General features: G+C 36.0%; 1 protein-coding gene across 3 annotated transcripts in view; it reads left to right on the top strand.

The window, feature by feature from the left end:
- LOC145241280 (multidrug resistance-associated protein 1-like) overlaps nt 1-12,659 on the top strand; it is a 170,653-nt gene that overhangs the window by 95,154 nt on the left and 62,840 nt on the right. For all 3 annotated transcript variants that reach the window (XM_080104018.1, XM_080104020.1, XM_080104019.1), the window contains exons 18-19: nt 8,054-8,221; nt 10,191-10,374. In XM_080104018.1, coding sequence (XP_079960144.1) covers nt 8,054-8,221; nt 10,191-10,374 — 352 coding nt within the window. The remainder of the gene's footprint in view (nt 1-8,053; nt 8,222-10,190; nt 10,375-12,659) is intronic.

Raw genomic sequence — 12,659 nt, 5'->3', positions numbered from 1 at the left:
ATTTTATGTGCCTGGCAGTGTTCTTAGATAAGTGTTGTGTCAGAATGTCTTTGATAAGTATCGATAATCGAAATAATCCAATAAAAGAAAGAACAGGCAATCTTGACCAAAGTTAACACCATATACAGCCTAACATTACAAGTGCGTTTGAGAAGTTTTACATTCAAAGATGGCGTGACAAAATGAAAAAATAATTGCAACTTCTCTCCCAATTTTCGGATTTTGTTATCTTGCTTATATGCCTTTATTCACTTTTAAAATTGATAAGTGCTTTTTCTTCTGATGAGTTAAGGGCGGAATAAATTCACGAATTAACATGAATGATTCTGCGCTACGAAACAGGTGCTATCAAGAATGAATTGTGCATATATTATATAGAAATAACCGGTAAGATGGTCAACTTCTTCAAATTTGGAATATAGACTTTTGTCATTTATATATATACTAGCTGGAGTACCCGGCGTTGCCCGAGTGTTTGGAGGTGTGTGTGGTGTTAAATAAAAAAGAAACTGGGGGGGAGGTAGAATCGAACCCGAAGCCCTGAGGCGAAGTTTGAAAATAAAATTGGCCAGCCAGAATGAGTTACTGAAAGATGTTTGAATTTATTTAAGTAAGAACCAAATTGACAGGTGCGTGCATGGAACTCGTCGAGCGTTACGACGACGACAACGACGACGACCAGGTTTGTTTGTTATAAATGAAGTAAAAAAAAGAAAACAACGTTAAAACTTAAGCGGGGAGGGGGGGGGGTTAATCAAAACATCGAAAAAAAAACACAAAAAAAACTAACGTAAGGCAAACGAACAATGAAAACAGAAAAACGAACACGTGAAAAATGGCTTAAATAACACTGGTTCAATATTTAAGTTTAAAAAAATCGAAAAAAAAAGAAGACATCTCACACCACGATTCGAACCCAAAACATTTAGATAATGAACCAACGTGCTAGTCAACTGAGCTAACGCAACGTACATGAAATTTAGTCAGTTTTTCAACTATTTAAAGTAAATCAGGTCATGACATCATATGACGCATGCGTAGAACCGGTCGTCGTCACGAGAGGACCGTTTTTCTTCCCCCCCCCCGTCGAAAATTGTCGATTTCGGGGTGAAAAAATGAACGTTTTTAGCTAATTTTTCGATAATTTTTGAGCGAAGGATGGAGCTTCAATATGATACAGAGTTTGTGAATTTTTGTTGTGTCTGTCGAAAGTTTTTAGCAGACACACAAATATACATACATACATACATTTTCGCTTTTATATATACAGACTAGCGGGGGTACCCGGCGATGCCCGGGTGTCTTGAGGTAAATCAAAACTCCGAGGGGGGGGGGTTAAATAATAATAAAAAAATGTTTTGGTAGGTGAGTATGAGAATCGAACCCGTACCCTTGAGTTGGAAATTAATGTGTGAAAAAAAAAACGTGGGATGTTACCATCGGGCCACCGCGACATACAGTGTAGATGTGTTTGAATTTATTTATGTAACTATAACTATAAAAACAGGCGTGCGTAATAAAAGTTAACTTTGCTGCTTCCATTTGACCTAATTAAGAAGGTCAAATACAAGTCACGCAGCGTAAGCGTCTGTTCCCGGCGCATTGCCGCGAACACGTCCGTTTGAGTTTAGTTTCATTTTATTTATACTAAAAAGCCCAATCAACACGCGAGAAGCCAAAATAACAATAATTTTGTAAAAATCGACGTAAATAAATCTATACGCTACGTGCTTTCCTAATTCCTAGATATTATTATATAGGACCCATATAAACAGTTGTAAGCGATAGTAACGACCCCGGGAGCGCGTGCGAAAGAAGCCTTTTGAAGACATACACGAAATGATCACACACATTTTGCCTTTTATATATATAGACTAGCGGGGGGTTGGTACCCGGCGTTGCCCGGGTATTTGTAGGTGTGTGTATGAGGGGGGGTAATTAATAATTCTGCTTAAATATTATAAAAAGACGATGTAAAAAAAAATCCAAAACCAAAACCAAAATGGAAAAAAATGTGTATGGGGGTGGGTAAACTAAAGAATAAGCGAAGTAATAAAAAAAAAGACGTTTGGTTGGGAGGAGGGATTGAACCCAGAAGCTTTGATGCGGAAACCAATGCCAACTACTTAATGGTCTCGACCACGAGTGAAAGTAATTGATTAGCGTGTTAAGTTAAAGCTTATAAAGCTAAAAGAGGTTTGATTGACAGGACGACGCTAAATAAGGTCATCGCGCGATCGTTATTTTTAGTTTTAACTTCCCCATAGATGATGGTGGGAAGGGGGGAAAGCAGAGCAAATGCCGAGAACCCAACGTTTTTCACTGTATTTATACTAAAATGGAGGACGAACCGGGGACAAAGTGAAATAGCACGAATCTCATAAAAGTCGACGTAAATAAATCTAGAGACGATCAGCGTTCCCAAATCCTACATATTATGATATAGGACCCATATAAACAGTTGTAAGCGATAGTAACGAACCCGGGAGCGTGTGCTCGAAAAGCCTTTTGAAGACATACACGAAATGGTCACACAAATTTTGCCTTTTATATATATATATATATATATATATACATATATATATATATATATATATACATATGAAATTTATTTATACAAACATTGATGGCTACATATGTGCATACATGTTTCTGTAATCACCCGCGTTGGGGGATTACGTCTTCAGGCCAAGAATTATCGTCGAGAACTGATATTTTAAACAAAAACTTTTTCTTATTTCGTCTACAAAGTTAGAATGTAACATGTGTGTGGGTTATGAGCGGGGAGAGAACAAGTGAGGTCTTTGAAGATAATAAACATCTTTTTATTTTCCTTTTTTTATATTCCCTTTTTAAGTTTATCTATCCCATCTTTTGGTTTTTATGGCATAAGGTACTTGAGAATTTAGTATTTTTGTCTTGCGGTCCGTAAATTAAAAACATTTCTTATGGCCATTGAGTACTGACCAGTGTCGTTCAATCCGCACACACACACACACACACACACACACACACACACACACACACACACACACACACACACACACACACACACACACACACTAGAAGCAAACATACGCTTATACCTATACTCAGGAGCGGACACACTGTTCGTTGTATTTTACTCACACACACACACTGAAAACAAGCCATAACTATATCGACACAAGAATAAAATTAAAATTTAAATGAATTAAATAAATAAATAAAATAAAATAAAAATAAAATAAAAATAAATAAATAAACAAACAAAAAATAAAAATAAACATAAACCCTGAAAGTTATAAAACTCCTCACGCATACATATATATAAATACACGTATATACACCCACACCTTGATACACCCGCGCATATATACACATACACACATATACACATACATAGACATATAATGCTCACATACAGTTATAACATGTTTACATCTATACCTACATACGCAGTTATATCAATGCACAGAGCCTCAAACACAGACATCCATGTACACACCTGGATACCATACATCATGACTGTTATTATATCAAAACTAATATTAATCCCACTAACAATCTTAATAATAATAATTCTTATAATATTGATAATACTAATGACACCACCAACATCAATAATAATAACAATAATAAGACTGTCGATTGGGAACCCCAAAACCCGTGGACCCTAACCAGACACACGTCCCAACAAAACACACACACACACACACACACACATATATATATATATATATATATATATATATATATATATAATATATATAAACACACACATATACACACATACACACATACATATACACACATACATATACACACACACGCACCAGCATACACACAACACATACACACACATTCAGACCATCCGCAGGCGCAGACACACATCCCCATCCACACGTGTCCCAAATCTCCACAGACGTATACGAGACACATATACATATAGACACCAACATAGACTCACGCATATACCCACATACATACACACGCAGGGACACAAAGATACCCGCTCACTCACAATGCATAAAAACACAGAAATACATGCACAAATGCAAAAACCTTTGTAATAATAATAATAATAATAATAATAATAATAATAATAATAATAATAATAATAATAATAATAATAAAAATAAGGTGCCCTTTTACTTCAGTAGTGTGGTAATCCCTTTATATATGAAACAGCGTACCACTACAGTCCCCACGGGCGTATATATACATACATAGCATACATACGTATATACCCAGACACCCATACATTCTTGTAATATACATTATTACAATCATCGTATACGAGACCGCCTATTTTAATAGTTCATATATATATATATATATATATATATATATATATATATATATATATACATACATATATATACATATACATTTATATGCACACACATACACATATACACACATATATACATACACATGCATACACATACATACATACATACATAAATACACTTATACATACATATTTACACAAAATACAGGCATATATATATATATATATATATATATATATATATATATATGTACACTGCCACCAAATGATACATCTAAAATAGAAATAGAAATGAACTCATTCAGTACATAATTCTCTTTTCTATCACACCCCACACGCATAGTTATATTACCCACCCCACCCGCTTGTTACTTTTTCATAAGTTGTACGTTTTTTTATTACGTAAAACTTTATACTACATAAAAATTTATAGTGAATTAAGCTTGAAGTCCATAGGTCTATCCTCATATTTAGCAAGCACTCTTTCGAGGGTTATACAGATATACATAAGATATATAACAATATAACAATAATATATAATAACATATGACAAAAAAATCGGAGTATTTAGGTTATATAAACGGAGTATAAAGGCTTATATATTGTAGTACTTACCTTCATCTTTATTCATTCCCCCTATTTCTTTATTTCCTTTTTTTTCTCTTTCACTTTTCATTTTTTACTTTTTTTTAATCTATTTATCTATCTATTTATTTATTTATTCATTATTTTTTTCTACCCACGTATATATACATATACATACAGATAATATACACATACATGCACATACCCCAAAATATCCACATGCATACATTATTACGAGGTTCACCTAAACAATCTATTACTCGTTTGGTTCAAATATACTTTCATACAGGTATTTATTTCGGTTAGTAATATTATAACTGCTTGAGAAAGTAGAATATTAAGCGACTTATGTAATCCATACGGGTATGATCATAGTTACGATCTCACGTATCCTCTTTTGGTGGGGAGGTTATTGGATGGGGGATAGTTGTACTCATATTTGTTCTGATCTTCTAATTTAGAGTTCTTTAAGTGCGTGTATTCTGAAATGTTTGCAGGATATAGCAGTTTCTTATTTAATATTTAACAGTTTATCCCTATCCTTAAACCTAGTTATTTCAAGTTTTTCTGGTAAGCATAATGGACATGGTGAGTTTAATGAGTGGCAAGTATTGGCCCTTCTAATAATCTTACATTCTATCTTAGGTGTTCTATTTTCGATAACTAATTTCCAGTAGTATAACGATAAGGAAGTGTACTACCTATGTAGAATCTTTCATCCCTTGGGTTCTCTACTGGGAATATCTTAGCCTGGTATACGACTGATGAGGTTAGACATTCATTTTTTATTGGGCATTCCTCAGGCTTTTGGCAGTTACATTTATTCACAGCCGTGTTATCACTAATATTTACACTTTCTCTATTAGTCATCCTTAAGATTCTCCCATTATGCTTTTTTTTTATAATTCTTTCCAAGTTATCACCACAGCTATAACTTAATTTTGATGTATTTTTATTAAATATTTTATGTAATATATTATTTGGTGGGATATGCTTGTTAATAAGTTGTAAAAATTTTGTACCAAGTTATATATATATATATATATATATATATATATATATATATATATATATATATATATATATATATATATATATATATATATACTAACTGTACATACCCGGCGTTGCCAGGCAAAAAACATATTGCCTGTCAGAGGGTTTAGTCACATACTATTTAGGATACACCAAATATCCTAAGTTACGATTTTCCTGAAAGTTGACCATATTTTGGATTTTTGGAAGCATATAACAAAGTCATCTTCATGTATGAAATTCAAACAGTATCCGTGACGGCCTGGATATGGTGTATTCGACTGCAAGTCCCCTTATCTAAGACACACCCAAATTTGGCATGGGACTCTGGTATCAAAGATACTTCGACTTTTATAGAGGGCGGCGTTTCGTGGGGGGAAGGGCTTCTTTTGAATCTACCTCTGCTCCATGCAAGATGCGGTATTGCTGCTAATTTTTGTTTTTGTTCACCAAACGCGGGTCTTCCCCCTCCTCTGCTACAAAGTATTTTTGACTGGTGTCGTGTTGAATCACTCGTTGACTGTTGTCGACCTCTCTAGTTTTCGACACAACTTTTGTAAGTGTCCAGTAATTCCGCAATTATAGCATCTGAGTTCCTTCATTGAAGATTTCTTTCGTCTTTTTAGCTCTTTAGTGTGTGGTGTCCTCTCACACCCTTCACACGGTTTATTTCGAGGGGTTCTGGGTTCCCCACTTCCTGAGATAATTTCTTCTCGGACCTCATTGAACCAAACGTCGAACACTCATGTATGTTGCTCTGCAAGTGAAGAGTGGACGTATGCGTTGTCTCTAGACTAACCAGTCTATGAAATTTCTGTTCCATTGTTGTCAAAATATTGGCTTCGGCCAACAACTTGCACTCGTATTCTGTATTTGCAAGTCTAGTTACGAGTTAGCCAGCCACCATGCTATCCGAATAGTTTAAAGTTAGTCAGCAACTCTCGTTAGGACACTGTGCAGTAAAATTGCAAAACTTTGCTTGGGACCGAAGCTTTGCTAAAAACGGTGTGGGACCCTTCCCTTCTTACTGTCTCGTATTGTGAACTCTATATCTACGCACCTCTTGATGTAGATCTTTCACCGCAATGAGTTGTATATTCCGTAGGAGCTGTTTTTCTGATGATATATTGAGAGTTTCGGGCCCAACTAGTTCAAACAAAAGTCTGTTTACCTCATTCGTGCAAGCCGTTCTTAATTTGTTTCGTATATTCACAGGATCGGTTAAACCGCACATTTGTTTGTACCGAATCCACGTGTCGATGAATAATGCCTAGTCCCTGTCGGTGTAACCATCCTCGATCACAGGTCTGTCTGTTTTTTTTAGTGTGGGGTTGGTTCGGCACATTTTCCTTGCCAGCGCGAAACTGATTGTTTCTTTCTGTAAATTTACCAACTGCTGAACTAATTGCGACTAATGTTTGTCATCGCGGTGTCCTGATGATGCGATTACTATTCCGATTTCAGTAAGAAAATAATCCTGTAGAAATAAATCCTGTAGAAATAAATCCTGTTCGTGACACCATGTAAAGTGGACTTAAAAGTCTACCGAGTCAGAGACTAGTGCTGAATTTACAACACTCCATGATGACCGATGTTTCACTTTTTTCCGACTCGTCTTATCGGTTGTTCCCATTCTCTACACCTAGTAGATGATGCTCTTTTATCTTCCCTGCAACCCCTTTCCCACATAAGAGACTTTGTGAACCTGTCTCTGCTCTATCATTATTTTCATGGAAAATGCTATCTATGGCCTACACTTGCCAAATCCTCACAAAAACACTCGACTACATACAACCACTATTAACAATTTCCCCTACTCTTTATCTGTGCCTAAATCTAAATACAAATTCCATGCTTTCCTAGAACTGCCTGCCTGTGGAATAATGTTCCACTGGTCTGTTTTCCAGTCAATTATTATATGGTAACCTTCAAGTCCAATGTAAACAAGTTCTTGTTAAGCTTCCCCCCTTAAATAATCCAAATTCTACCCAATTTTCAGCATTAACGATTACTACACTACTACTTTACATTCATTAACCCTCATCCTCGTGTCAGATTCAGGCCTTCCTTGTAAAAAACAAAACAAAAAAACGGGAAATGCATAAGAGACATTATAAATAAATAAATACAAACAATTATAAATAATTTCTTTTCATTTAGGGAAGCAACTTAAGTGGCGGGCAACTTTATCGGATAAATTTGGCCCGTGCAGTCTATTCTCGTCCGAACATTTTCCTGTTGGATAACCCTCTATGTGCTATCGATATCACTACGGCTCGAAAAATTTACAACAATTTACTGGGAAAAAATGGATTACTCAAGAATATTGTAAGTAACACAACATTTATTTATTTGATTTCATTTTTTTTGTTTTTTTTTTGCTAATGAATTGCTAATGGTTAATTATTGAAGGATAAAGCAGGAATTTTTACTCTTGGTTGTCAAGAAACAATACATTTTTCTTTATGAACATTACTGTATCATATTTATATAGTGACTGGGGAAACGGACTCCTTTATTCTTCTTGGAGTTGTTTAGGATGAATAAATGAAAATTACAATATAACATTTTATCCCTTTAGACTATTTTCGTTATCAATATAATTTCTATTCATATTATTATTAAAACAGGTGGAGGAAACGGAATTACTCGAAATCAATAATTTCATTGTGTTTTTGCCTATTTGGTGTTGTCAAGGAGAAATAGATATGAGATTTCAGTATTATATTTAAAAGGGATAGCTCTAATATATGAATTATATTTTTTTAGCACATTAAAACAAGAGAGAGAGAGAGAGAGAGAGAGAGAGAGAGAGAGAGAGAGAGAGAGAGAGAGAGGAATGAGTTGAGCAGAGGATAAAAAAATGGTTAAGGAGAAGGACTGAAAAATGGAAGACAGAGAAAAAGAGCAAGACTGGAAAAAGACAGAAGTAGAGATAGAAATTTTAATATAATATTATTTAACTTTTATTTAGTTTTATATGGTTCAGCTGAAGACATGGTTGTATACCATCAAAGCCGACGTTGAACATAGTTCTGGTCCACAGATTTACAGTGTCCACCACTTGTCCCGAGACTCGCTGTCCATCACTACCTCATACGGACTGTACTGTGTGGTCTGCGTTCATCTAGGACACTGTGTTCTATCAGAGGAGCCGGCTCAACACCCTGGGTAAATGCCACCTCAAGTCAGAAGGATAAGGGTAAAAGAGATGGAATAGATTGTCAGTCAAAATGATAGAGAATATGATGAGAGGATTGAAACTAATGAATAGAATAAAGAAAGCTTGATTACCTATGAGGACGGCTTATGGGAAATATTTATTGACATTAGACCTGAAGACGACCATATTATAGTCTACAGGGAAGCAATTCCACGGATGAGAAGTTGTTGGAAAGAAACTCCATTAATGGAAATTGCGTTTGATATTAGATACATGGAGGAAGAAAAAAATAAGTTCTTTGAAATTGTGACAACAATGCTTGCGGTGATGTCTTTTGATGTCTTTGAAATTGTGACGACAATGCTTGCGGTGATGTCTTACATAGAGAAACAAGAGATCTAAGTTCCGTCGACAAAAATAATGATAGAGTAGAGAAAGATTGTCAAAGTCTCTTTTGTAAGAAAGGGGCTCTAGTAAAAAGAAGAGGTCGTTCGCTACGAGATTTTGAAGTTAATTTGCTCTCTGTCTAAGTAAGGACAAGTTCTCTGAGCGGTAACTACCAACATGTCGAAGCAATCTTTTAGACACGTGTCACACAGATGTGAAGAGAGGCACAAGGAAGAAAGGGAAATATTTTGCAGTGCTGATAGCTAGATAAGTTTTACGACATCATGATTTCCATGTTCGAAGGTACATGGGAAGAAGGTCAAAGGTGGTATATATTATGGGTGTCCTGGTTCGCAGGAGTCAAGTTGTGAAAAAAGAAACAAAACACAAACACGTGTTGACTACAGCTCGGACGCCATTAATCTGAGTAGCAAGTCTTATTTTACTTACTGCGCATGCGTATGTAAGGTAGATAACTCTTTAGGATTATGTTCCTTTAATTGTAAACATTACAGGTGGCATCAATGGAAATGTTGTTCAAATAACATTCAAGATGAGAACAGTAGTCAGAATGATCAAAATAATATGAATAATCAATCCTCATCTAAAAAAATTAGAAACACAACAATGTTTTTAGAGTGACGTCATAGATGACGTAACATGGAACTTATTTCTTGCAGCTGCCAGCATGATAGTTTCGCTGAAAATATTGTCAAGAAAATTGATCTAATTTTTAATATTTTTCAGACACGGATTATTGTGACGCAACCGACTGCGCATTGGCTGCCAATGGCTGATCAGATTATTGTTATGGAGGGAAACACTATTGCTGAATCTGGAACATTCACAGAACTTGTAGAGAAGAAAGAAAAATTTGTACAATTATTAAAAAACTGCCCCAAACGTAAAGCATTGGAAGAACTGGAACAAGGTAACGATTATTGACAATTTTTAATCAGATCATTTTAAAAAGAATAAAACATCTAACACACTATAAGATTATTTTTCTAATTGAATGATGTGTTTTTTAAACAAATCATCTCATTTTTTAATGAGTGATTTTTCTGAGAAAGGGAGAAGAAAAAGCTGTATTCTAGGTTGGCAGTATTTTGCGTGAATAGTTGCCAGAAATGTTGGAAATTTTCTTTTTCTATGTCTATCCTTGTAGCCATATCACTAGTAAAGATGCTGGAGGTAAACGTTTTATCTGGACTGACGTTATCCGCCTGATAGTCAGGGACTTGAACCTTGGATTAACCACTAAGGAGGCTGTCCTATCAGCAGGTGCAAAGTACTGGGGCTGCTGTATTGCTGTATCTCTTCCTGATCTACATTAATGATCTTCCAAATCACATCCTTACATCATTCGTAGACATTTATGCTGATGACACTATGGTAGCACATCTAAGACCGTAAACGACCAAGTTCTCTCTGATTCTCTCTCCTCTGATCTTGAGCATATGGTACAATGGGGAAAGGAGTGGCTGGTTACTTTTAATGCATCTAAAACCAAGCTTTTATCTTTACATCATCAACGCTCTGATCCCCATCTGGAATCAATTGAAATAAATGGCTCTCGTCTTGGGGGAGGCCTCATGTTTTGACAAGCTTCTGGGTTTGACCTTTACTCCTGATCTTTAGTGGAACACATACATTAAATCCGTTGCCAAGGCCGCTGTAAAAATGGTGGGATCCTTCTATCGATCCAGTAGATATCTCACTGCTAATGCAATTCTCTATCTATATAAGAGCCAGATACGTCCAAGGATGGAGTACTGTTGCCACATCTGGGCAGGAATTGTTAGAAAGGACTTATCCTACCTTGATAGAGTTTAAAATAGACTTCGTAGCCTTGTAGGGAATGTCTTTTTCTCTTCCCTGCAACCTCTTTTCTCACGAGTTTGTCTCTGCTTTATCGTTATTTTCATGGAAAGTGCTCGGCTGAACTCCAATCTATGGTCCCCCCTCACCAAACTTTCACAAGAAACACCCATCTAGCAGAAATCACTATCAATAATTTCCCCTACTCTTTATCTGTGCCTAAACCTAAACGTAGATTCCATGAGCAAAGCTTCTTTCTTAGAACTACACGCCTATGGAATTTTTTTTCCTGCTTTCCAACTGATTATAATATGGTTGTCTTCAAGTCTAACGTAAACAAGTTTTTGATGAGCCATTCGATATAAGTTAACAAATTCACCACATTTCCATTACTAACAATTACTATATTGTCCAATTTCTACTGTACACTCTTTAACCCTTATCCTCGAGTAGCCTCAAGGCCTTGATAAGTAGTGATGCCCATGTAAAAAAAAATTGCCATTTGGTGAATGGATTCTGGACCATGCAGTAGCTTCTAGGGGGGCTTCTCGATTAGTGGGTAATTGTTATGGCTTTACCTTTTCATGTGCCACAAAAAATATATTTCTTCGTTTTTCTTTCTCTTTTACTTTCCCTCACTGCCCTGCTCTAAGCAAGTCTGTCGACCTATTCCACAAACCCAAAAACGCCATCATGAAAAGTTTCTAGAAAAAACACATGATTAAATCCAGATCTTCAACTTCCAATGTAGACCCCCACTACCATGTCTCCTTTTCTAACATCAGGGTCTACATTCCAACCTTGAAGAGTTTGAAACCCAATTACAGGAGACTAAACCAGACCTATTATTCCTAAGCGAAACTGGCACTGGACCGACTATTTCCCTAGAAGAGTTTTGAATAAAAGGATACTTTAACTAAACATCACAATTTGACCCTCAAGATCGCCATCGCTATGGAATATGTGCCTACATTAAAGATAGATTTCCATGTGGTAGGGGCATCTCCAGAGAGGATCCTAAATTACCCTATATGTGCTTCCAGGTTGCACTTGCTCACACTGCTGCGTTTATATTTGCTCTCTATCGTCCCCACAACAGTGGAGTCGCTATCTTTAAGAGCATATCTGAGAAAATTGACCACATCCTATCTGCTCATTCTTCGGCTAACATTCACATCTGTGGAGACTTCAATGTTCCCAATGTGGAATGGTTAACCCACTCAAACAATGATGATGATGAGGTGAGGTTCTGTCACGATTTTTCCATTGCTTATCAATGGAGAAATCGTGACAGAACCTCACCTCATCATCATCATTGTTTGAGTGGGTTAACCATTCCACATTGGGAACATTGAAGTCTCCACAGATGTGAATGTTAGCCGAAGAATGAGCAGA

This window comes from Euprymna scolopes, chromosome 20 (genome assembly GCF_053919585.1).
Source record: "Euprymna scolopes isolate OS-2025 chromosome 20, ASM5391958v1, whole genome shotgun sequence".
Classification (NCBI taxonomy): domain Eukaryota; kingdom Metazoa; phylum Mollusca; class Cephalopoda; order Sepiida; family Sepiolidae; genus Euprymna; species Euprymna scolopes.
This window is presented reverse-complemented; position numbering and strand designations above follow the sequence as displayed.